The sequence below is a fragment of the Atractosteus spatula genome, chromosome 4 (assembly GCF_055471065.1).
Source record: "Atractosteus spatula isolate fAtrSpa1 chromosome 4, fAtrSpa1.hap1, whole genome shotgun sequence".
NCBI lineage: Eukaryota > Metazoa > Chordata > Actinopteri > Semionotiformes > Lepisosteidae > Atractosteus > Atractosteus spatula.
The window spans coordinates 5,247,544-5,271,938 of NC_142709.1; the positions used below are offsets into that span (position 1 = coordinate 5,247,544).

At 37.0% G+C, this 24,395-nt stretch overlaps 1 protein-coding gene across 1 annotated transcript in view; it reads right to left on the reverse strand.

Moving 5' to 3' along the window:
* The window catches only part of LOC148835680 (cilia- and flagella-associated protein 47-like), a 219,514-nt gene that overhangs the window by 170,452 nt on the left and 24,667 nt on the right, over window positions 1-24,395 (reverse strand). Inside the window, exons 24-33 of the mRNA XM_088913434.1 lie at window positions 23,857-24,016; window positions 20,205-20,403; window positions 18,161-18,370; window positions 12,959-13,059; window positions 11,889-12,032; window positions 11,067-11,286; window positions 6,978-7,193; window positions 5,400-5,481; window positions 3,265-3,393; window positions 2,608-2,812 (exon numbers count right to left, since the gene is read on the reverse strand). Of these exons, the coding sequence (XP_088769560.1) occupies window positions 2,608-2,812; window positions 3,265-3,393; window positions 5,400-5,481; window positions 6,978-7,193; window positions 11,067-11,286; window positions 11,889-12,032; window positions 12,959-13,059; window positions 18,161-18,370; window positions 20,205-20,403; window positions 23,857-24,016 (1,666 nt within the window). The remainder of the gene's footprint in view (window positions 1-2,607; window positions 2,813-3,264; window positions 3,394-5,399; window positions 5,482-6,977; window positions 7,194-11,066; window positions 11,287-11,888; window positions 12,033-12,958; window positions 13,060-18,160; window positions 18,371-20,204; window positions 20,404-23,856; window positions 24,017-24,395) is intronic.

Sequence of the window (24,395 nt, forward strand, 5' to 3'; positions counted from 1 at the left end):
ATGTGGAACCCCCTTTCCCCCAGCAATAACTTGATGTAAACGTTTCCTGTAAGAGTTTATCAGTCTCTCACACCGCCTGGGAGGAATTCTGACCCACAGCTCCTTAAAAAACTGTTTCAGCTCGGTGATATTTGAGAGCATTTATTTATGCACAATTCTTTTTGCACAACATTTCAACCGGGTTAAGGTCTGGACTTTGACTTGGCCATTATGAAATACTGATTATTTTCTTTTTCACCAACTCAGTCATAGATTTACTGGTGTGTTTTGGATCATTGTCCTGTTGCATGATCCACTTTTGGCTATACTTTAAGCTATTGGACAGATGGTCTCACGTTTCCCTTTAGAATGCACTGGTATAGAGAGGGATTGAGGTGGACTCAATGACTTTGAGGAGTCCAGGTCCTGCAGCTGCAAAGCAGGTCTAAAACATCACCCCTCCATCACAAGCTTGATGGTTGGTATGAGGGTCTTGTGGTGATACACAGTGCTTGATTTTCACCAAATGTGTCGTTGCGAACTCCATTTTGGTTTCATCTGCCCAGAAGACATCGTTCCAGAAGTCATCGTTCCTGATCAACTAATCATGTGTATTTGTTTAGCATCTGATTCTAATCTGATTCTAACCTTTTTAACAAATAAGGAAGCAGTGAGGGTGCACTTTCTTTTCCACGCAAGCTTCTGAATGTTGGCTGATTTTTTTGTTTAATAAATGATGACAAAGTAAAATGTGTGTGTGCTATTTGCCACAAAATTAGATTTACCTCATGTTAGACTTAGAAAGTCTACTGTCAGGACTTGGTGAGAACTAGGTCAGATAACTCTTAATATGTAAAACCATAAAATCTTAAGAAAGTGTACTTTCATTTTCACGTCAGTGTAGCTGTATTTGCACAGGTTAGATGCATAACTGCCATATATACAGTTTAGGTGTATTTGCACAGTTTAAAAAGGAGATGAGAAAGGCCAAGGCAGAGATGGAAAGGAATATTGCAATTATAATAAAATATTTTGTCAGGATTAGAACAGCAAAATAAACATTAATAATGAAGTAAACATGTCCAGGACAGCAACTTTTAAACAATTAAAAGGGAAATGGCTGAATATTTTTGATTGCCACTGTGTTTGATAGCCACCCAATGTGTTTTAAGGGTCCGATGTGTCACAGAATGTATGGTTAGTGTGCGGTTCCTAGGCTCCCCAGTCTTTGAAGTTGGGCAGTTTTAATAAGTTTTAAAAAATACTATACACTTCCACTACTTAGAATCCTTAAAGATAATATTACAATCACTAAGATCTGATTTACTTGATAAGACTGGTCAATTATAGCTCCTAACTGAAACTTTACAAGCATAGCTTGAGTTGAGTTCCACAGTAAAAGCATTTTGTTAATCTAGAGGGAAATGATTATTTACATTTGGTTGGTGTTCTCATATTAAAGTTAGAATTAAATTATGTATTATGTGTTTCCAAGTACTGTGCTAAAAAGTCCTTCTCAGAATAAAACCCTTAATGAGGTTGTTAAAAAGTATTAAATGCAAACAAATACCTTTTATGTCAAATCCTATTGGTTAGAAATTAAAAGTGAAATAATATATCAGATTTAAGAGCTCAAGAGTGTAAAAGCTACACTCTTACTGGAGAAGGTATTTCACCTGGTTAAAAAAGAGATTTACCCTGCTTCAAATGTTAAGAATCTCACACTAAGCAGCTAACCAAATTAAACACAAGCTAAATCAAGGAAACCTTATCATTATTTTCACAAGCACTTCTATGACTCCTAAGTCCTGCGGGACATGAATTAAAGAGGTGAATTTGTTGTGTTCTTCAGGTTTCTGTTATCATGATAATGTGAATTTGTATTGCTGGCTATTGAATTTGTCTGAAAATAGCTGGCTGCAGCACTTTCCAGAAAAGATGAGTTTCAATCTTGGTCTGTCCATTAGTGATACACTACCTGTATCTGGATTAGTAACTGGATACAGCTCCACAAAGCCTACATGAATATTTAACTCATAATGCTATTTTGGTTTAATCCTTAAACTAAAACACGATCCTATCCTAGAAATTTTGAAAATCCAGTAAATGTAAGGGAATACATGTAAATATATGTGCACTATTATTGGTGTACTTTTAGCCAAAGGTTTCAATAAGGTATTTCGATTTAGATGCAAATCTAGACGTATGTATTTATTGATACAAAAAGAAGCGGGAGTGCTGGAGCAGTCCTGGTGAAGTGGCAGCAGTAAGCCCACCTGGGGTTTGACCCCATGAACCTCTCATCAAGATCATTACAAAAATGAGCTAAAGGTTTCTACACAAATACCTTAATCAGGAATTGTAACATTCCTAAAGAAGTCCACAGGTCACCTCTACAATAGGCTGTTTTCTTAAAGGATGGCCACAAACCAAACTGGCAGCTCCACTGGCAACCAAAATGTGCTGTATACATGTTTTTCTTCTAACTCTCAGGGAAATTGCTTGTAGCTTGTAACTCATTTATTTTCACTTTTTTTTTGTATTGAGAGCCAACACGTCAAACGTACTGGCAAGAAAACTGATATCAATGTTAATCAAGTAATCAGGACAAACACCTTAATACTGTACCTTTATCACCAGAGTAACCATCACTCCACACTATGGATCTCATTTTTTCATAATGAGAATTCATCCAGGTGAGAAGCTTTCTTTCAGATGTTGAATAAATGTTGCTGGATAAAGGATCAGGATTGATTCTTGGAATGTTTTCTACATTATCCCATTCATAGTGGTGGCTAGTATTAATTGCTGGAACACGAGAAAGCACCAGCACCTTAAGAAAAGGGAGAAAATGTTATGCAAAAAACCTCATACTCAAGCATTTAAGGCTGCTAAATTTTTTCTTTTTAATGACTGGCAATCTTCCATATTTTTTCAAGTCTCTGTTATTTGTATACCTGTTTTCTGGACAGGGCTCCTAAACTGAAATGCAGAAGAAGAAATATTCAAAACATCACATTATAATATTCGATAGCATTTTGCTGCAAAATATGACACCATCCCATAAAGTCAGCATTTTCTTAAAATCTTTAAAATAACTGAAATGAACTGTCCTGTTGTCTTTTGTGGATTCATATAATATTTCTTTTTAATCAGTCACTCTTTAAAAAAAAATGGGTTCAAAAGACACATGCAGGAAAAATCTTGGGACTTAATAAAAGCTCCCATGGGTGCTTTCTCCCTCTGTAAGAAGGAGCTGATGTGTGCTAGGCTAATCCAACCTACCTTGTAAATCTGAAGCAGTACGTCAGTCCATGCACGCTTGCTAAGGGCTTCAAATGACATGTCATCCAGTCCATATAGACTCTCAGCCTGCTGCCTCTTCAACTCCTCATCTCCGTTGTCTGTCTGAGCCTGGGCCAGTGACACAGAACAGCATATGTTACCCCTAGTTATAAATACAAACCATTCTGATGGATTCTCTTGCCATTATCATTTAACTGTTAATGAACTGAGCTCCATGCCTACAGTAATACAATGTGTGTCTATGATTTAGGTTGACTTCTTGAGTCCAAATTCACATCACATTCACCTAGTTCCTATTTATACATACTTTAAACAATTCACATTTCTGTTGCTTTAAAAAGAGTTCACATAAGTTACTGTACCTGTCTTAAAACTGCAGCACAATCAACTTTTTAGGGATCAACCCTTCATACAAAATCAAAAGCAGTAAAAGCTCAAATGAATTGTTGGTATGCATGCAGAACAAGTGTGTTGATGAACTCCAAGCCCTCCTGTGTTACATTTTAAAATTAGATTAACACACCAGTGAAAATTGGCACTTACAGTATGAGACTAATCAGTGAAAATTAACTCATTTTGATGTGGGTCTGGCCATACATTTGTGGTGTATGCCATCAACCTGATATGACCTGGCAACAGTGGGACACTGCTTTCTGACTGCTGCCACAGCTGAGTGGTTTTGAATTAGCCAGGGTATCCTTGGCACACTGTGCTAGAAGCCCTGGAACTACTGGAACCTAGCAAATATTATTTATCCCTTTAATGACTAAGGTCTTCTATTGGTGCTGCTGGCACTACAAAGTCAAAAAGCAGACAGGCTGACAGTGCAATGTCTGGATAATTTGTGTATGTTATCTTCAAGTCTTCCATACAGCCACAAATGATGGAGACAAGATGATTAAGAGATGATGACTATAAACTCTTTAATATAAAATGAAATGATTCAAAGACAGACTCGGACTTGGGTCACAAATTAAACCCGTACGTGGAACAATGAATGCCTGGAAAAAGGAAAAATAAAAATATCATGTCATGTCCATCCTGCCACTTTGTTGAAACCCATATCGTAGCTTCTTTCAAGAAATGGTAGAGATCCTGAGATCAATTAATTAGTTAGAAACCAAGGAGGACAGATGGGCTGGAAGCCCTCTTCTCATCATGTTCTTCCGGTATATAAAACAGTGCTTTATACAGTATATAGAAGGTGATACGCTTCATTGACCACTGAAGCGCAGTGTAAAGAGCAGGGAGAGGTGCAGCTGTCAGTCAAGGCTAACTGCTCAACTACACAACAGATCAGGTGAAGAGATAAGAAATGACTTTACCGACTGAATCAAGGGAGCAAATTACTGAAGGGGGGCTACAGTACAATGAGCAAGCTTGAAGTGCAATTTAGACAAAACAGTAGGGTTAGCATCCCTACTCTTATGAATAGTGCAATGGCGTCTTTAAATAGGGTAGACCTTGTTTTAACATCTAAACTGAAAGGCCGTATTTACTCCAGCACAGTGTCCCCTTTCACCATGCTAGAGCACTGCTTAATTCATGACCAAGAGGGAAGAACGCCACCTAGTGGGATATCAATATCACTTCTGGCAGCAACCCATGAGGTCACCGAAACTCGCTGTGCCAGACCCTGCTTTACTTAGTTTCTAAGGTCTAATAAAGTCAGGCTAAATGGTAGTATAACTGCCGGCACCACCACCTAGCAACAGCAGGGCAGAATATATTATACAATACAGATTAAAAATATGTCATTTTTATTATGCATTACTGAGGCAAAAAATAAGTTTAATAAGAAAGCTTTGATTTACAAAATCACTTTGGCTTTTAGATCTCTTATATAACACGTCTAAAAACCTTAACTTTACACTCTTTTTGAACTGGTTTTGCCTTTGTTTTCTTAAAGGAGAACCTATAAGTGTGTGAGCTTTTCATTTTCTCAGTGTGACAAAATGAAAGCAATCCAAGCCCAGCATACCTTGTACAGCTGATTAAATTTTTAGAAACTCTAAAGGAGCCCTTCAGGCAGTTTGTACTTTTGTCAGCATACTGCTGAGTATTTTGTTCCTAACAAAGTAACTACAATTATATAAGATGACATTTTTATTTACCTGTAATTTTGTCCAGTATTTAAACTCCTCCAGTTCAAACAGGAACTCTGGTTTGACATATGAAAGGCAGGCTCCCTGCAGCCTAAGCGTTAGAGAAGACCATAAAACATCAGGATTTCTATGCAGTACTTTTGTATAACGTTCAATTGCATAACATTCAAACATTTCAAAACACTAAAGCATACATTTCATGACACTGAATCTGGTGTATTGAACTTGCAGAATGCAAATTAAAAACTAGTCATTTCTGCTGACTGTTACAGAATGTTTGAAATTCATTTCTTGTTAAAACAGTTTTTAAAAGCCCTTGAACACAGTTTACTGGAAAGTCTGGGTACAATAGAACACTATTATGGAACTAAATTGAAATTTATCAAGCAAGCACAAATTAATAAATGGTTCTTTAGAAAATATATTTCTTTCACTTATAAAAAGCTTTTAAATGTGAAATGGAAAGGACTGCAAGACTTGTTTAAAGTGTACAATTGATCAATATAACATGTGGTACACTGAATGCTAACTCAAATTTTTAGTCTCTATGAAACATATTTTAGTCCACTCCCAGGCAAAGAAGGACCTGACATTTGAAGCTGCTGCAGTAAGAAAAAAAAGCAATAACAAGTGAATATCTTTCAATAATTGCCTCATCTTAGAAAGCAACCACCGCTGTTTTAAAATGCCTTTGCTTTTGCCTATATTACACTTATTGTGGCTTTTTTAATAGGTTCATCCTTAATGTCACTTTTACTTAAGCCATGCTCTTTTACTGCAAACCTGCTGTATAATTCTTATTAAATTATTATTTGCTGATAGAGTTTCAGGGCTCTGGAACAAGCTACTTAGACCTAAGGTAGAAGCCAATATCTTCGTTTTCTTAAAGGAATGGCTGAAAACTCTTTAAAGACAAAACTCCTGAAAAGAAGATGTTGTTATAGAAATAATCGACTATAATTTTTGCAACACTCAATTTAATGCATTTTCAGCACATTTGTGTAATCCCAACACAATTATCGAACACAAACTCAAAAATCTGATAAATTGCAGCTTCAGTACTCATTTTAATCACATTTGCATTTAATCATGATTTCAATATACATGTATTACATATAATTTATACCCCATCTTAAAAAGATGAGATAGGCTGAGATCTGGTCAAGGATCAGATCACCTAAACGTAATTAAAAACAACGCAAATTTTGAGGATTATGTTCAAACAGCACTTTGACCAGAAAATCTGAGGAGCAGCTTTGACACGTGTTTTTATGAGACAATTTTGAAGCAAATCCAAATTTTGCCATCCAAACATATCACAACATTTTATTTTGAAATGGTCATCAAAATTCATACTTTTCTATGCTGTTCTTCAATAAGCCTTTCCAGAGGTCTGTGTAATTTAATAAAGAAAAGATTCACCTACAGTAGATATAGTTCACTTCTTTTCTTGATTATCCATAAATTCTTACTCATGCCACTGTTGCAGATACATTTTGACCAAGCCAATATGAAAAAAAGTAAATGTAAGGCAAGAGTATCAGTTTCACATTGTCACTATAATGCTTGAGCATGTACTGTACTTACTTGAGAAAGGTGAGGAGTGTAGAATGTTGCCAGTGAAGCTGTAAAACTCTCTTGCTCAGATCATGGGGTAATGACTGGCTTGTGTTGATTCCTGGCAACATCTGTCCACTCAGGTGGAGAAGCATGTCGTATATAGTCTTGGCATGCTTCTCGTGGCTGACCTGGTAGGTGGTCTTTCTGTCTGTAGAGCCGGATGTTTGAACTTTGTAAACCGCACTACAGGGAAGAGCACAAACCTTTTATTACTGCCTCTGGTAATTAAGCAAGATCTGAAGGTCCTGAATTCCCTGTGAACCCAACACCATCTATATTTACCCTTCAGAAAAACAAACCAAAGAAACAGAAGGGTGTGGAAAAGTGGAAGAACTTTCCATAAAGATATCCATGCAATTCCATAAAAATATCTCTTTAACAGCTTAACAAAATCTGCACATACACTTTCTTAAATGCTTATTTATTGATTGTAGTATAATCCTTTTACTGTTCATTATCCCATAGTTGGCATCACTTATAAAAACAGAAACCCTCAGGAATTTTTAGCTCTCCTGTTTTATGAAAAACTGTCCATATAGACTGTCACTGTCACATGGGAGCGTGTTAGTACACAACATCTAACCAATAAATACAACTTCATACATCTGAAGAAATGCCTGGTTTCACCCTGGACTCCACTTCAGATCTGTTATTTTTCATCATAGATTGTATGGAGGAGCAGTGTAGTGAGAAATAGTGCTCAATTGCCTAGGTAATTCCAAAAAATATTAGTATCTGAACAGTCTTTGTATTATTATAATGTTAATGGTCACTTACTGTAGGTGACTGTAATGTAACATAATGACCATTAGATTTCAGTTCTAGAACTTACGCAAAGCCACTGAATATGCAGTTCATTTTGCAATTCCTTATGTAATATATTTAAACAGAGAAATAGCCAGAACACATGTAGGCAGGACAAAGCTGTAGGGAGGCCTCAGGCTCCTCTAGAAGCTGGCTCAAGCTTATACAGTACACAGCACAGAGGCAGGGCACTGCATGAGTTTGTCAATAAAGGGATTTGCAATTGCAACAGACTGCAACATATTCTAATGGATCAAGAGACGAAATGCTGAATTAAAGTGGATCTTAAAGAAGGGGTTCTGAACCCTGGCCAATTCACATACCTGTTGGTTCTTATACCAGCAGAGTTCATTGCTTAATTGAATTATCAACTGAACTAACAAGCTGCTTGGCTGGAACTTTTAGAAATGTACTGCATTATGATAAGAAGACATGCACAAAGCTTTATCCCCTTATTATTTAATTCAACTGAACTTATAATCTGTTTACATTTTACAGATGCCCTAAAGTTATACTTGAACTATATTATCAGAAGTGGAATTAGAATTGATCATGTGTTCTATTATTCAATAAAATTTTGCACAAAAGCATTCTACTCTTTGAAACAGTCTAAAACTGAAAACCTTGCAGATAAATCTACAAACTGTTTGACATTATATGACTGCACTGCAGTTTAAGGTGTGCACAGGGAAATTAACATGATAATGTTTTTTCTTCTATAATAGAATTCTATAGTAATTACAGTGGTAAAAATTACAAACATAATAAGTTACCAAATTCTGTTGCTTGATATATACAATCCTTTTTTTTTTCATTTAAAGCTATTATGGTTAATTTACATTGGTCTGTCACTAGATTCAATTAACTACCAAAATAAGTAACAGGAATAAAGGAACATGTAAATGTTTATTCCATGCTGAACAGAGAAGAAAAGAAACACAGCATTTGGGCTGTGGAGCCTTCTTCAGGTGTCAACAGGTATAAAGCACTGCTTTGACATAATTCTTAAGAGGATCTACTGCCAATTCCTTATACATTGTAGCCTCTATTATCATTCTCCTCAGCTTAGAGTTTAACCACCAAGACATTCAGCCATGAAGGTGTCATGATATTCTAATTCAAGCAACGCTATGCCTATTTCGTTCTGAGCAAGAAAGCAAGGTGGGTGCTATGTCACACTGTCTTAGTCAAGATCAGTATATTCAGACGAATTAGCTGGAGGAGAAAGTTTTCACTACCTTGTGTTCTATATTACATTGCAATGTCTCTCATGTTAGGGAAAGATAATACGTAGTTATTGTATGGTGAAAAAAAGCAATGAACAGAATACATTGAATTTGAAAAGGTAAAAACATGATATGGATAAATAACACATCACTCAACTGCTGCAGCTGGCTGCAGCAGTATGTACAGTACATAAAAATGCTTATCATTTCAAGGTAATTCCTGGACACTAATTTCAGTTCAGGGAAACGTGTTTGCAATAAGGAAGTACTCTTTCTATTCCCTACATGGAGTTCGGATATTCTCCCTGTGTTCATGTGGGTTTTGCCAGGTGTTCTGCTTTTCTCCAATGGTCCAAACACATATTGGTAGGTTAACTGGCTTCTAGGAAAATCGGCCCTGGTGTGAGTGCGTACTGTCCGTGTCTGTGTATGCCCTGTGATTGATTGTTTTCCTGTCCAGGATGTATCCCACTTTGGGACTATTGCTTGCAGGAAGAGGCTCCAGATCCCCCACATACTTGTATTTGATAAAGCGGTTAGAAAATCTATTCTAGTCCCTATTCCTAAATGATTCATTTTTCCTATCTTTTTACAAAGACAATAGTGTTACATAATAGTGATACATTCCACTACTTTCACTTACATTGCAGTTAATTTTAAAGTGTTATTATCAAAAAAACAAAGACAATAGTGTTACATAATAGGAATACATTCTGGTACTACTTTCACTTACGTTGCAGTTAATTTTAAAGAGTTATTATCAAAAAAACATTCAAACAATAAAATGTAGCCTAAATGGTCAATATTACGCATTGGAATTAAACTGTGATGCAATTTTCTGATATTTTCAATTTTTCAAAACTGCACACACAGGGCTTTCAAGTACAACAAGACATTTCTTTGGAAAGCACTCAATATGCATCGTAATTCCATTAGCTTAGATATTAAAACAATTTTCAATGATCAGCAAAATAAACAGCGACTATATGTATACATTACTGTAGCCCTTCGGATCTCATTGCAAAGATGAAACCTATAATCCACTACAGAGACAACAATTCTTCCAAACTGTATCAGACTACCACATGAAAAATTGTAATAACATCCTATTAATATTAATAAAGATGGCAGTGATGTACTGTATGATGAATCACTTTAGCACTCAGCCAAATCTCCTCAAAGGGCCAGGCCTCTCAAAAGAAACTAAAAAAAGATAAAGAAGGACACCTTCTGCACACAAATTTTCAAACTACTGTATACTGTGGTCTCCTTGAAAATGTTTTGAGGAGCCTGCTGATTCCAAAAAACTTGTAAGGGGTCTCTGGATGTCATACATTAATTTTCCACAATTCTAGCTGCCATGTTATAGAATGATTAGACGGGCTTAGAAATTATTTCAGAATTGTATATTCTGCTTTTCACTGAGACTGATATCTACAACTCAGCTCACATGTCTACTACACAATTATAGTTTAGTGTTAGCAAGCACTTAACCATACTGTAGCTTATTTTCATGATGTGGGTTTTGTGGCTGTCACAGAACAGAGCTGAAAATGTACCTATGGTTTCGGGTTAAGTTTCAAAATGGAGACAAACGAAAATTACCATAATGTGAAAACAGAAGTTACAAAGCCCCTGTTCCATTCTGTCACTTTTCTCGAGCAGTTATTCCAGCAAAGGCAATTTCCCCTGACCTTATTTCAATCTTGTGCCTCCATGACTGAGTAAAGATGCATTTTTCTGCTCTGTGATTCATGGAGGTGAACTGTGACTATTTCAGACTACTTTCATCTCCCTGCTGGTAGCGCCTGGATATGCAGCATTATTCTACAGAGAGGCTGGTTGGGAAAACGGAATTGGGACATGCCCCTTATCTTTTGTCCTTGTTTCAATTCTGGTACCTAGCAAGCGTGTCAGACGAGTGTGAGAGGCGCCCAAGAAAATCAGAATAAAAAACAGTAAGCTACACATGAAAACTTTTTGGTTCCTCTAACATCTTAAAAAAAAAGAAAGGTAAGGCACATACCATCTCAAAGACTGAGGAATAGTTATAGGGTGAGGACCTTTTGGCCAGCCAAACAAGCTGAACCACTTCTGCACAGCCTTCAGCACTGCCTGAAAGAAGAACGCCTCCTCAGAGTCTCCCGTGGGGAAGGTGAGAAACCCAGGCGTGGGCACCCTCACTTTGGCATCAGCCTCCTCGTTCTTCTTCCGTCCATTTGCACTGGGGTTTTCTTCCACGGATTCTAAAAAAAAAAAATAACGCGTTTCGTTATTGATTTATCACATTATTTCACTTTTTTTCTGGCACACGTAAAAATAAGTTCCCAATAAGGTGCTATTGCTCAAGCGGGACATCCTGAAATATTACGTACTGTAAGAAACGGATTCCAATGGGAATTGAAATGGCTTTCTGATGTCATGACATCCAACAATTTGTTTGAAGGGAATTTGTAGTGGAGTCCCACCCTTAAGTCTGATAAATGTAGTTTCTTGGGCTTAATGTGCCTTGAACACCGACTGATCCCACTTTTTAACATGGGCTGTGTCAAATAGTACATTCTTTGCTATGATTTTCTATTTAACCAAAGAGAATGATGTACAGAAAGGCAAAAGACCAACCAATGTAGTTATGTTTACATTACTTAAAACGTGCACTGTGTTAATACTGAGCTACTGTACATGCTACAGTACAATTACCCTGAAAGCAATGGAAACTATCAAAATAGTTATTAAATTGTAGCCAAGGATCAATTGGCTATACTAGTTGGGCTAAACAGACTACTTCAGAGTCAAAGAGATATTATACAAACAAACTTCGGAATCAAAAAAGCAACAAACAACGTACCAGAAAGAGTTTCATCAGAGGTCGAGTTGGTGGCAAGGAACGTGGAACTGGAGGACGTACTACGTGAAAGCAAGCTGGGGGAGTAACATGGACGCAGAACTGCTTCTGTGGTCTGGACTCTGCCATTGTCATCATGCAAATACCCTGTAATAAGCATTGACAAATTAGCTGCTGCTTCTGTTCTCAGTTTAATCTCACTTTGTTTTATATACATATAAAGTACATCCAGCATGAAGGAAACAGAGCTTTGTTTTGAATTCATGGGGAGTAACCCTGTTATTTGTTTTTCCTTTTTCCAGGGCACTAACAGACATGAAAGGAAGAGAAAGAGGCTGAAGGCCTGTGATTGTGTATTGCCTTTCTGAAACAGTGGCTGTGAAGGGAAAATGGAGACAAATTCTAATAATAACACAAGGCCTTTGCCTTTAGAAGTTTTTTTTTTTCCCAATGACAGAACTGGAGGAGGTAATTCTCTTTTCAAGCATTTATGAGGTCTTCTGCACCTCAGGAGGTTATTTGTATACACACATTTTTGGAAAAATTTGGTCAGGAAATGAATCAGAAAATTAAGCAGTAGTGAAGGAATAACCACTGGCAAATTAAAACAAAAATCCTTATTTAGCGTTCCATTAAATCTGATTAATGTGTCCATTTTGAGCAAAGCGATACTGTACACAGCTGGAGGTCACTTCACTCACTCCGAAGAAAGATCGGAGTACTGAAATGAGATGTGGCCAGTGGCCAGTCCAAAAAAAACTATCAGCCTTTGTCTTAAAAAAAGTATAGAAAATGGCTAGATGGTATCATGACATCAATTACAAACTAGCAACCAAGCAAGCCTAATGAACCAAACTGCCGCCTCTCATTTATAACATTCCAACCCATCCAGTTTCTAACCGCTTGATCCAATACAGGGTCGCGGAGCAGCTGGAGCCTATCCCATAAACCAACAGGATAGATGTTGAACTGACACCTTTCTTTCCTTCACTTCTCTTTCAAGGTCTATCAGTGCAGATAAGAACACAAATATGCCAACTAGAAGACAGGAGTTAGTACTTAACATAACCCACCACTTTTCAGCACAATATGTTGGTCTGTGCGGTGGAGAGCCAGATACGGATAGGCAGTGAGAAGACAGTTGTCTGCTGCAGCAGCCACTGGAAGCCTGAACCTAAAAAAGAATACAGAGAGTTTTTCTCTTCACTGAAACGTCAGGGAATCAATCCACTTAAATATCAGTGTTTTTATAATATGTAAATGTGATAGGAATGTCGCAGTTTGGGGTCATTCTGTTTTAAAAATACAGGATTTAAAAAAAAAATAGTTACAGTTCAAAGTGCTCAAGAAGATAAACTGACCATAAGAAGGGCACACTTGCGCTTTTTAAACATTACTTAACATTCATCGCTTCAAATATGTAAAACTGAATTTATCCCTCCCACAGGTCCCTGATTCTTAATAGTAACCAGTGGACACTTGAAGTACAAACCTGTCAGAACAGCAAGAAGTGTGAATTACAGTAGATTTTGTCTCATCAATTACCATTCTCAGGGAGAGCAAATAATAAATAAAATCTCTGCTTTTGTGACTGAAATTCAATGTCATAAGCCTCTTATGGTAGTTACTGCCCTATCACTTACTGGCTGATTGAGGTTGACATCATGTCTCAATCCCAGGATTCTCATGTTGGCAAATTGCACACTAAAGTTCAGTTAGGACAGATATGGCAATATCACACTGCATTATGGGAAGCTGGAAATTCTTTGTCCGACTGCAACTCATATACAGAATTTCACTTGAAAAATGAGACAAGAAAATATTTTCTGCAAATCATTTTGTAAAAGTGACGTGGGTTGTGATGTATGTGTCTACTACCGTATGTCAAGGTCAAACACAATGGTGCAAAATCCTCAAATACAGGATAAGTCCCTCAAGCTAGATTTTTAAATAATTAGAACTGTAATGTTTTTTTATTATATATTTGTCTGATGTTTTTTATGCAAAACAACTTAAATTTGTGCCCATTTATACAGCTGCGTATTATACTGAAACTATTTGGGTAAAGTTCCTTGCTCAAGGGTAAAACAGCAGTGAAAGTGGTAACTAGGGAATTCAGTAATGAATGAATGTATTGTGCATTTACACTTGAATACTTTTTTTTTTCTAATCTCTTTTCAGCCACTTCAAATGCTGTTTCCGGTACAGACTGTTTTTGCTTCACGGCTTTAACATTTCCTTCTAAACATAATTTATTGAAGATCCTTTTCCATGCCAAGGAAAGCAATGCAATATTAAATACTTCATTTCAGAATTAATTCATTTCAATTTAAAGCACAGACTAAGATAATATTTGCAGCAGAAGGATCCCTATCCAGGGACTTCAGAAAAATAATCTAAATCTGAACATGCATAAATTATAATAATAGTTGTCTGAAATATGTAAACCTGCTTCTGAAAACACCTGTTGCTGAAATTTTAAAGTGCCTGTAAGTCTCACCAAGCTTTCTGTACAATAGTCAATATGGTTAATATGAAAAGTTACTGTAATTTCTCTCTCAGTGCAGTTACTTTGCTTCTGTTCAGATAATACAAATAGCAAACAATACTTTTTATAGAGGCTTTGGGGTATACCGTTATTATGTAAAGCAAAAATAAGAGCTCCATGCGATTCGCAGGTTATAGAAAACACCAAGCATTCCAGATATTGTTATGTTTCCTTCAATTCATGTCATATTTTCTTCCTGATAAAAAAACAATCTAAAGAAAATAGGAAACTGCTATCAGAGACACATTGTGATTACTACTTTTATTTTTATTTTTTATCTCAAAATGGATTTGAGAACAAAATGCAGAGAAATAATTCACTCAAATACTGTATGTCTATTGTATGAGCACAATTTACAGGCACTGGAAAAATTATATTTGGCACCTATGGTAAGAAATAAAATGCTCCTTCTCCATAGTAAACAACATTATTCTTTCAAAAGGCCGTATCAAATAAAGACATCAACTGTTGTGCACCAGTGAAGTGGGAGGAATGTTAATGTGTTAAGTAGAATATATTTGAGTGTGGAGATGCATCAGTTTGTTGACTGCAAAGGAAGAAATAAAGGTAAATTGCACACTGAAAGGCAGAATGAAGAAATACAAAGTTTCAGCTGTTGTGGCTTCTTCCCACTTTCATGTGCGGAATTAACCTTCACTTGTTCCCAAGTAAAATACATCTGTACTCATGATACAAAATCCAATCTTTTACATTTTTATGTAAAACACAAAGTCAACATTTCATTCACGAAATCAAAGTATCTTTTCAGGGCTCATCTCATGGAGTAAATATCGTGATGCACGGAGTAAATATTGCGTCAAAAGGTGCATTTCATGGACTTTTAATTTCCTTGCACAAAAATAAATTTAGCAGACAAAATTAAAATCCTATTACAGCCTACCCATCATGAGCATTTAACAAATAATACAAATACTCAGACGTGGCTTAATTATAATGAAGCTCTCAAATTCAGAATTAAACCATGTTATTTCCTTACCTTTGTTAAAAGAAATTAAGATTGAAATGTAGAAATGTATAGCCATTTCAACATACAGTATTTCTCAAAGACCAGAGTTGGCACGTGAGCATATTTTGCCAAGCCCTTTTTGAATCAGATTCTCTCAAACTCTAGATAAAATATTTAGTGCATTTTGACTCTTTCGAATGCAAGCCTCTCAGGTATATACAGTATATCATTTAATGTGAGTATGAGCTGATAATTTATATTTCATGTGATCCTATTTTGGGATCATGTGATTTTTGTCAATCCAACAAGAATAAGGTAAGGAGTCAGTACGAAATCACTCAATCCTGTTTAAAAATACACTGAAGGAAAGAAAAAAAGGCAGATCTGATCACGCCTATAGGAGCAGCAAGTCATCTTTAGGTGTCTGAATGAATTACTATACTAAATTATGAATGGTTATACTGTACATTTTAATATTGAAAAGCATCAGCCACAATGCATGCATTTGGCATCTAACAAGATTCCACCTTAGTATATTTGGAGATGAAATTCAGGAGGTTTTGCACTGTGTTGTTCATAGCCTAAAACTGGTTATTTCCTCAGATGCAGCTATGGGCATGATACTGTACATCAAAGCGTGTTAGTACAAGTAAATTGTACACAGAGTGTTCTGTAGAGTGACACTGCAAAAATCTTTTAAGGCATACAATTATTTTATGTTAAATAAACATAATTAATATGATTTGTTTGATTTAAAAGAACTTTGCCCATTAAATACCCTTTTTCTAGGAGTACTGTACTTAAAGTAAAGGAGAGGACATACTGGGAAGATAAATATTTCACTTTCAATTTACTTCAGCCATTTTGGTCAACAGCATGAATGAAGTAAACATGAACAGACATTTCTAATACTGAGTAGCAGACACTGAAAAATTCCACTACACATCTAAATAATCAAATTAAATGTAATAAGTGAATTCTGCATTGACCTTGGCTACACAAACACAAGTTCCTCCACTCAATGGATAGACAACATTGCTAATACCAGCATTGACAGTTATTATGTCTTCAATTAATAAATGAAAAAATGATGTCCTATATATATATTGGTTTAAAATAGACTGATAAAACTATAGATATAACTTAACATTAGAAATAACTGCAACAGATAAATAAGTTATAGTGTTACGGTTTAAAGTACTAGGCACATGTGACATGATTTTCAGAATTTGAACCGAGAAAATTTATCTGAATGGGGATTCTCAGTTTCTCAGTATATTTTCAGAAAGTCCTAAAACAGGAGTCAGATCAGAAAACTGAGAAGGCAGCACATGGAGGTGGGATTACTGGATTATTGAAGAGACTCATTTCTACAAGATCCCAGGCATCCTTCTACTGTACTGGATACATGGTGGAAACTTTTCCTGACGGCAGAGGGCAGCGAGCAATGCAATTTAAATGCTACAACGGTACTTTTATGTCCATTTTTAGTTTTCCTAACATAACATAACATCACTTTATTAGCCCTATACAATTTCTTGCATTATGAATTCATAATTCCAGCCACAGGTGCAAATCCTTAGCCACAGAGCCACTGCTCCACCTCAAGACCAGGGGTCAGCAAACTGTGGCCAGCAGCCAAATCCGGCCCGCTGAACTTTTGTGAGTGGTCAGCAGCTCACTACTGTTTGAATCAGGGTTTGAGGGTTACTTTTTGCATCAGATATTGGAAACCTTCCGCCCGCTGCTCTCTCTCAGCACTAACGGTCAATTGCAGAACAACACCTATTGCATGATGCATTTTACTTTTAGCCTATCAGACGTCAGCTTTAGCCTAGGTTACATATGCCTGTGCTACAGCTGATTCCTACCGTAAATTAATTTGGATTTTTGTTGCCTACTGTGATTGGCTCAGTCACGCAAATGATGTCTAGTGTATGCTATCTTGTTTGAAAGCAGGTAATGATTTCAAACGGTTCTAAAAGTTATAACTAACAAGACGCTAACTGTAAGTTATTCCTGCCATGTCAAAAAAAAGAAAGATCGATGCAGAGGGTCAAAAATTCAACGACAAATAGTCAGAAGAGTACCTTTTCTTTCCAAGGGACACAAAAGTAACGTGTCTTATCTGTCAGGAAACAATTGCTGTGATTAAAGAATACAACATAAAAAGGCATTACGAGACAAAACATCAGGCTACGTTTTCGGAATACACAGGAGACGGACGGAGGGAAAAATTAGAACAGTTGGAAAAGTTGCTTCAGGGGCAGCAAAATCTGTTCAAGAGAAAATTTGAAGAAAATGTTGCGGCTACCAGAGCTAGTTAAACATTGGCACGTGGCTTCATCACCATGTATGGTAGCACATACTGTACATATGTGAACAGACATTCTCGTGGATAAAGAATACAAAGTCAAGAATCAGATCCAGGCTCTCTGATGATCATCTTCATGCGTGTTTACGCATGGCTGTGTCCAAATTAAGCCCGGATATTTTGGCTGTTTAGTTGCTGAGAAGCAAGCACACAAATCTACCTGATGGTTCCTAGAGGATTTCACTGAGATGGCCCAGCAAGGTTAGTAAAAATGTTTTAGTGGCCCTTGCTCTTAAAAGTTTGCCGACCCCTGCTCTAAACCTAAGTGGGCTGAAACAGGACTCATACACAACATGTCCCCTAATATGCATCAAACTTACATATATGTCATTACCTATTAGAAATTATCCTGAAAACCTTTAAAGTTTGAATCTACTTAACAGTACCTATTGCCGTCATCATCCATGAAGATGACGTCTGAGATGAAGGCCGCCGGTCTGGAGGACTTGAAGCTGATGCGGCAGGTAAGATCTTCATTTCGTCTTCCAGGCAAAATGGAGAAGTCCTGGCCTTGAGGAAAGTGCACTGAAAAAGGCTTCATCCTGCTGCCATCCTCCTGCTCAATCTCTGCGATATCCACCTGAACTGAGAAGTTCCTGAAAAGCAGTAAACGTGTAAATCAGGGATTTGTATGATCTGATGCAACAGCACTTTCCCTCTTAGAATCTGTCCATTTCAGTCTGTCAAGACTTAGTTATGAGTGTCCTTTTAATAACCTACACTGATATTAATCTGCATTTATCACATACTGTAACAGCAAAGGAACTACAGGTAATTCACCTAAGGTAATAATGAACCTTGGTGTGTGACTTGGATGGAATTATTACATTAAGACTTTTCTTTATGGCATTTTATGGCATATTAGGTTTTTTAACAGTCTTTCATTTAATAACTTGGTAATTCCCTACTAAATGGAAAGGTATGTGATCAGAACATGCTTCAGTGTAAAGTAATAGCAAAATGAGATTTGTATCTTCAGGTACTAAGCTTTTCACCTTTTTAAGTAAAGCCTCTTTAAAACAAAATATAATGTTCTACACAGCACACATTTTCCTTAAATTTTAAGTGGTTCTTTACTATGGTTTACACCCCTGTTCTGTGAAGGAAACATAACTGCCTGAGTAGGGAACAGAGCGATTATGTTAAGAAGCAGTGAAAACACAAACTTTTGTTGCATATTGATGTACGAAACTGTAAGAGGGACATTCTATAGTATTAAGGATACCTCCTCTGCAGCAACTGCTCACAATGATAAATTTAAATGTTCAGAGGAGGAGTCCCATGAGAGATTGCAAAGCACAGTATCTCTGCAATTAGTAAGGAAAAGAATTGAAGCTTTGATAATTATTTTCCATTTTAAAGTTAATCATGAATTTTAATTCTAGCCATAGGAAAAACCCAATGATCTCTAGCTTAAAACTAGAAACAGCACTTAATTCACAAAAGGGCAATTGCTTTGATAAAACAGCAATTGTTTCAGAATTCTTGAGAAACAGAAGTTTTTGGCTTTGTAACATGCACCATTACCAAGGAGTCCATCAAGTACTAATTGTGTTTATTTCTCTGTCCCTTCAATGGCTGATAAACAAGGGAAAAACTAAAGTCTCTTGCAAATTACTTATAATTCCCTTGATGGGCTTTTAAAAATTCTGGGCACCAGGATGAGAAAATGTCATGCAAGAAACAGAAATCTTGCTTACAGACTGCAACATTATTGTGCCAGTTCCCACATCAAATGTCTGCCAGCAGCTGTTATCCATTAATTCAGTATTAATATTAATACCAACATGGTGGAAAGTGTTTTGCTATATTGTGCATCTTGGCAAAAGGATGAATGTGTTTGCATTTTATTAACTTTACAAAAATAAAATTACACTTCAAACCATATCCATCATTATCACACACAAACACAAAATTAGATGGAGAAAAATGTCATTGATTAATTTCTTTCCCCTCCAGGCTGCATTAGAATTACCAGTGCCTCAAGTAAAAAAAAAATATCTTCCTGTTTTAAGTTTTTAAAAAGGCCTTTTTAAATATTTAGCACATAAAAAGGTTATTTATACCTCATAAAAAAAAGTTAAGCCAAAAAAAGTCATACTTAAAAGTACTGTAAGTGGCAAGTCAAATCCTCTCTCTTCTAGTACAGTCCTTGGTAATAGATAAAGTCTTGCCAAAGGTATTGTGTTCAATTTAGCTGTAGTAATTAGCAAGCAACTAAGAGTGCTGAGAAGCAAATTGCTGTCGTATCTCTGGTGGTAACGGACATGGCTGTACAATGCATGCAGTTTTTCTAAATCCAGAGCAACTAATGTTACCTGTGTCTGCAGATCTACAGCCTAGCAGCCCACGGTTCTACCAAGCCAAGTCATAAAGCTATGATTCACTCAATAGGTTTTAGCACTTTAATCTCAAAGATCGGAATATTACCTGTGGTAGTCTGTGGGAATAATGGAGACAGTAGCTGTTGCTTCGGTGTCCAGAGGAACTGGAGTTAAACTGAGACATGGAGGCACAAAGTTGATCCTAGGCTTCTTCACGGTACCAGCGAGTGAGAGCAAGGTGTAGGGATGGATGTCATCATCATTCAAAAAGATGGGTACGTCTACTCTGTGCTGTCCTGGTATGGCTAAATTACAGAGAACAAATAAAATATAATTCACTGTGTGTGCATTTCAGAATCTTCCAATATTCTACTTGTACAGAGTTATTTTTAACCAGCAGATAGAGAGGAATGAGAGAAGAAACATTGCATGGTCTGCAGTATATTTACAAGCAGATAAAAATAGCAGCTACCCAGGTAAATATAGTAGTTACACAGATTATATTTACCATTATGCACCGCTAAATTTAGGGTATATCAGAACACATATCCGGACACTAAGGAACCAAAAAGTGTAGTTTGCATGATTCAATTGTAAATGTTAAGACATTAAAATGTGTGAAAATATTCACAGGTACTGTAAATTAATTATGCTGATTAACATTTGTCATCAATGGGGTTGATGAACAGGGGATCTGTTGTGCAAGTCAATTACTAGTATCAGGTGTGGCCGGCACTGGAAGTATCACTGTGTGTCTGAGACACCGGATTCACACAAGGATGCTGACACATTTCAGATTTCAGTTCCACTCCAGCTCATAAAATCTGGATAAGAATGTGGTCACTGGCCTTGGAGTCCTAGTTGCCACATGTTGTCCAAACTCATCACACATTCAATGAGACTCAAAGCTGGTAAGCAGGGTATCAACATTGTCACATTCTCATCTTGCAAGAAAGCTAGTTACACAAGCAGTATGAAGACCTGCAAGATCCTGCTAGAATGTTGTCATGTCAGAAGAGGTTTGAGAGGGAAGCTACTGTACATCAGCGTGCATCAACGGATAAGTAAAGTTTAATTCCAAACCAAAAAATAGAAGAAAAGAGAAGAAAAGAAACACAACATTTCGGCTGTGGAGCCTTCTTTGAGTGTCTTCGGGTATTCTAGCAACGATGTGCCTCTTTTCTTTTCTGCATGGAATAAAACCTTTACTTGTTCCTTTGCAGCCTACGGATGTCAACATCCTACTTGAACTTCTATATAAAAAGACTGCTACCATACAGCTTATCATCATGTGTTAACTTACAGTAGATATTTACAGTACATACAGTGGCGTGTTTGCTTGCAGTCACGGAATGTGCGAACAACATTAAGAGCCATCCCGTCCCAATGCAGCGCTTTACCATGATGACCAAACCCTATAGCATTATGATATGATATATTTGCTATTTTGTTTTGCTATTTTTGCACTTTGGTGGAAATGTTAAGAAAAGGCATGAGAATGCTGAAAAAGTACTATACTACTTTATAACAACAATTGTGTTCTTCTCTGTCTTTGCATTATGCAATGAACGACTTACAGTAAGCACCACCACAAAGGTGATGTGCCCCTGTCTAAAGGGTATCCCACTACTGGCCTAGGTACTGATGTAAACAAGTGCTATGAAGATGAAAGAAACAAAATTTAAAGACAGTGATAATATTACCACATACTGTAGAATTATCTATGAAAACCTACATTTTGATTTAAAGCAATTATCTTAATACTGATTAAGGCAAAATAGATTGTTTTAAATTGTTTGAGCTATTACCAAGTGCTAAATACAATACATGTTTATATAGGAATAATTGAAAATAATTATGACTTTTTAGCAGTATGGCAAATGTTTTTATTATTTTTCAAAGGAGAACTACTGCTTTTGAAATCAGCATAGACATCTTAAGAAGCTTAAATTTAATTATGTTGTTAACACAGATTTGCACATCTTGTCACTTGTTAAAAACCTATTAGCAAGTGAAATCAGGATTTTTAGATTAATGTAGATTAATTTTGGTCAAAGCTAGTCCAGGAAGCCCATTACTGCTTTGCCTATAGTTTTTTTTTAATTTCTGGACTAGTATCTTTTAATTTTTAACCACAATAATACACAACAATATACATATATTTTCATTCTGGTAAGTTATGAACACAGCAAACATGCACTTAATGTTCTTTAAAATTTCTGTTAAGACTTAATAAAAAATTACTAATAATTATATTTCCTTACACTTACAATACATAGCGCTTTTCTGGATACTCCACTCAAAGCACTTTTACAGGTAATGGGGATCCCCTCCACCACCACCAGTGTGCAGCCCCACCTGGATGATGCGACGGCAGCCATAGTGCACCAGTACACTCACCACACACCAGCTCTCAGTGGGGAGGAGAACAGAGGGATGAAGGGGATTATTGGGAGGCCATGACTGATAAAGGCCAATGTGAAAATTTGGCCACAACACTGGGCAAAGTAACACCCCTACCCTTTTCGAGAAAAGGCCCTGGAATTTTTAATGACCATAGAGTATCCGGAGCTCGGATTTATGTATCATCCGAAGGACGGCGCCTTTTCACAGCATAGTGTCCCCGTCACTATACTGGGGCATTAGGACCCACACAGACCGCAGGGTGAGCGCCGCCTACCGGCCCCTAACTCTTCCTGCGGCAACCTGCAGTTTTTCCCAGGAGGTCTCCCATCCAGGTACTGGCCAGGCTCACACCTGTTGAGTGGGCTGCCAGTTGTGAGTTGCAGGGTGATATGGCTGCAGGCTTTTAATTATTAATAGGTGCTCAGATTTCAAACAATGACCAGGTTACCAATACTTATTTATAATGATATAATGATAGAGGCAGTGCGATGGCTCTGTGGCTAAGGATCTGTTGATCGGTTGCCGGTTCGTATCCTGTGGCCAGCAGAGGAATCCTACTCCGTTGGGCCCCTGAGCAAGGCCCTTAACCCCAACTTCTCCAGGGGCACCGTACTGTATAAATGGTTGACCCTGCGCTCTGACCCCAGGCTTCTCTTCCTGTCTGTGTGTCTCATGGAGAGCAAGCTTGGGTATGCGAAAAGACAAATTCCTAATACAAGAAATTGTGTACGGCCAATAAAGTGATCTTATCTTATATCTTATAAATTAAATACCAATTCCTGGAGTGTTAACAGGACAGCCCTCAAGAAACTTATGCTTTTAATGAATTAAGAATTAGGCCCTCAACAACTGTTTTACAGGTTTGCACATTCCCAGCCGAACAAAATTTCTCCACGGTCTTTCAAGGGGCAGTGTAACTCACCAGTTCTACGCTTGATTTAGAAGCATTAAAGGGAAAACGAGTCTTTCTAATCAGGAGTCTGGGTTAATTGCCTAGGGCTAGGCTAATCTAACTGCCTAACTTTCTGACCTTGTTTGCAACTTATATAGCAACACGCTACTACTGACCAAATCTAAAAATGCATGTTTTTGTACTGAAGCTTTTGCTCAGCTCAGAAAATAAAAGCCTGTTGCTGTTCTTGGAAAAGTGAGCGAGAGGAGAGCTGCTAGCTATGTCTGTCCTCTGTATATTTTTATTACAAAAAAGAAACGTCCAGCCTTATTTACCAGAGTCGTGTGGTTTTCTTAGAAGGGTCTAACACCCTGAAACATCTGCCTTCAAGCTCTTACAAGTTTTCATAGGTGGTCTGAAACAAGCTAGGCTGAGGTGGATAATTACAGAGTTACTCTACCTGGTGAAAAGCTCACGGTGATGGACACAGACTGGTTGGGCTTCAGAGTCCCAGTTTCCAGAGAGAGGTTGAAAACACCTTTATTGATTTCTTCAGCCACTGTGCTCATATCAAATTTCCACTTCAGATCTTCCTGGGAGATGTTTTTAAGTTCCAATGTCTAAAAACAAATTGCAAAATTGTAAAAAAAAAAAAGACAAATACAACAAACATAACACAGAATTAAAATAATTTAAATATTAGCTCTGTGCAGTTCATTTTGCTATAATGTAAAATGGCTAAAATAAAACATTAACTGTACTCACACCGGATATACAGTATTTCATAATTACACAAGACCCATTTAGAGAGGTTGACTAGTACAAGCAATTCTGCTAATCTTAATGTACTACATATTGTATATTGTTTTTTGTGATATTCTCCCTCTTGTGATAGAATTATTCAGTAATTGTGTACATACTGTACACAATATTTGAGTCAAGCCTGAATGGGTGTACTGTAGTTCATGAACAATTATAATACTCTTGGAATGCCAATAT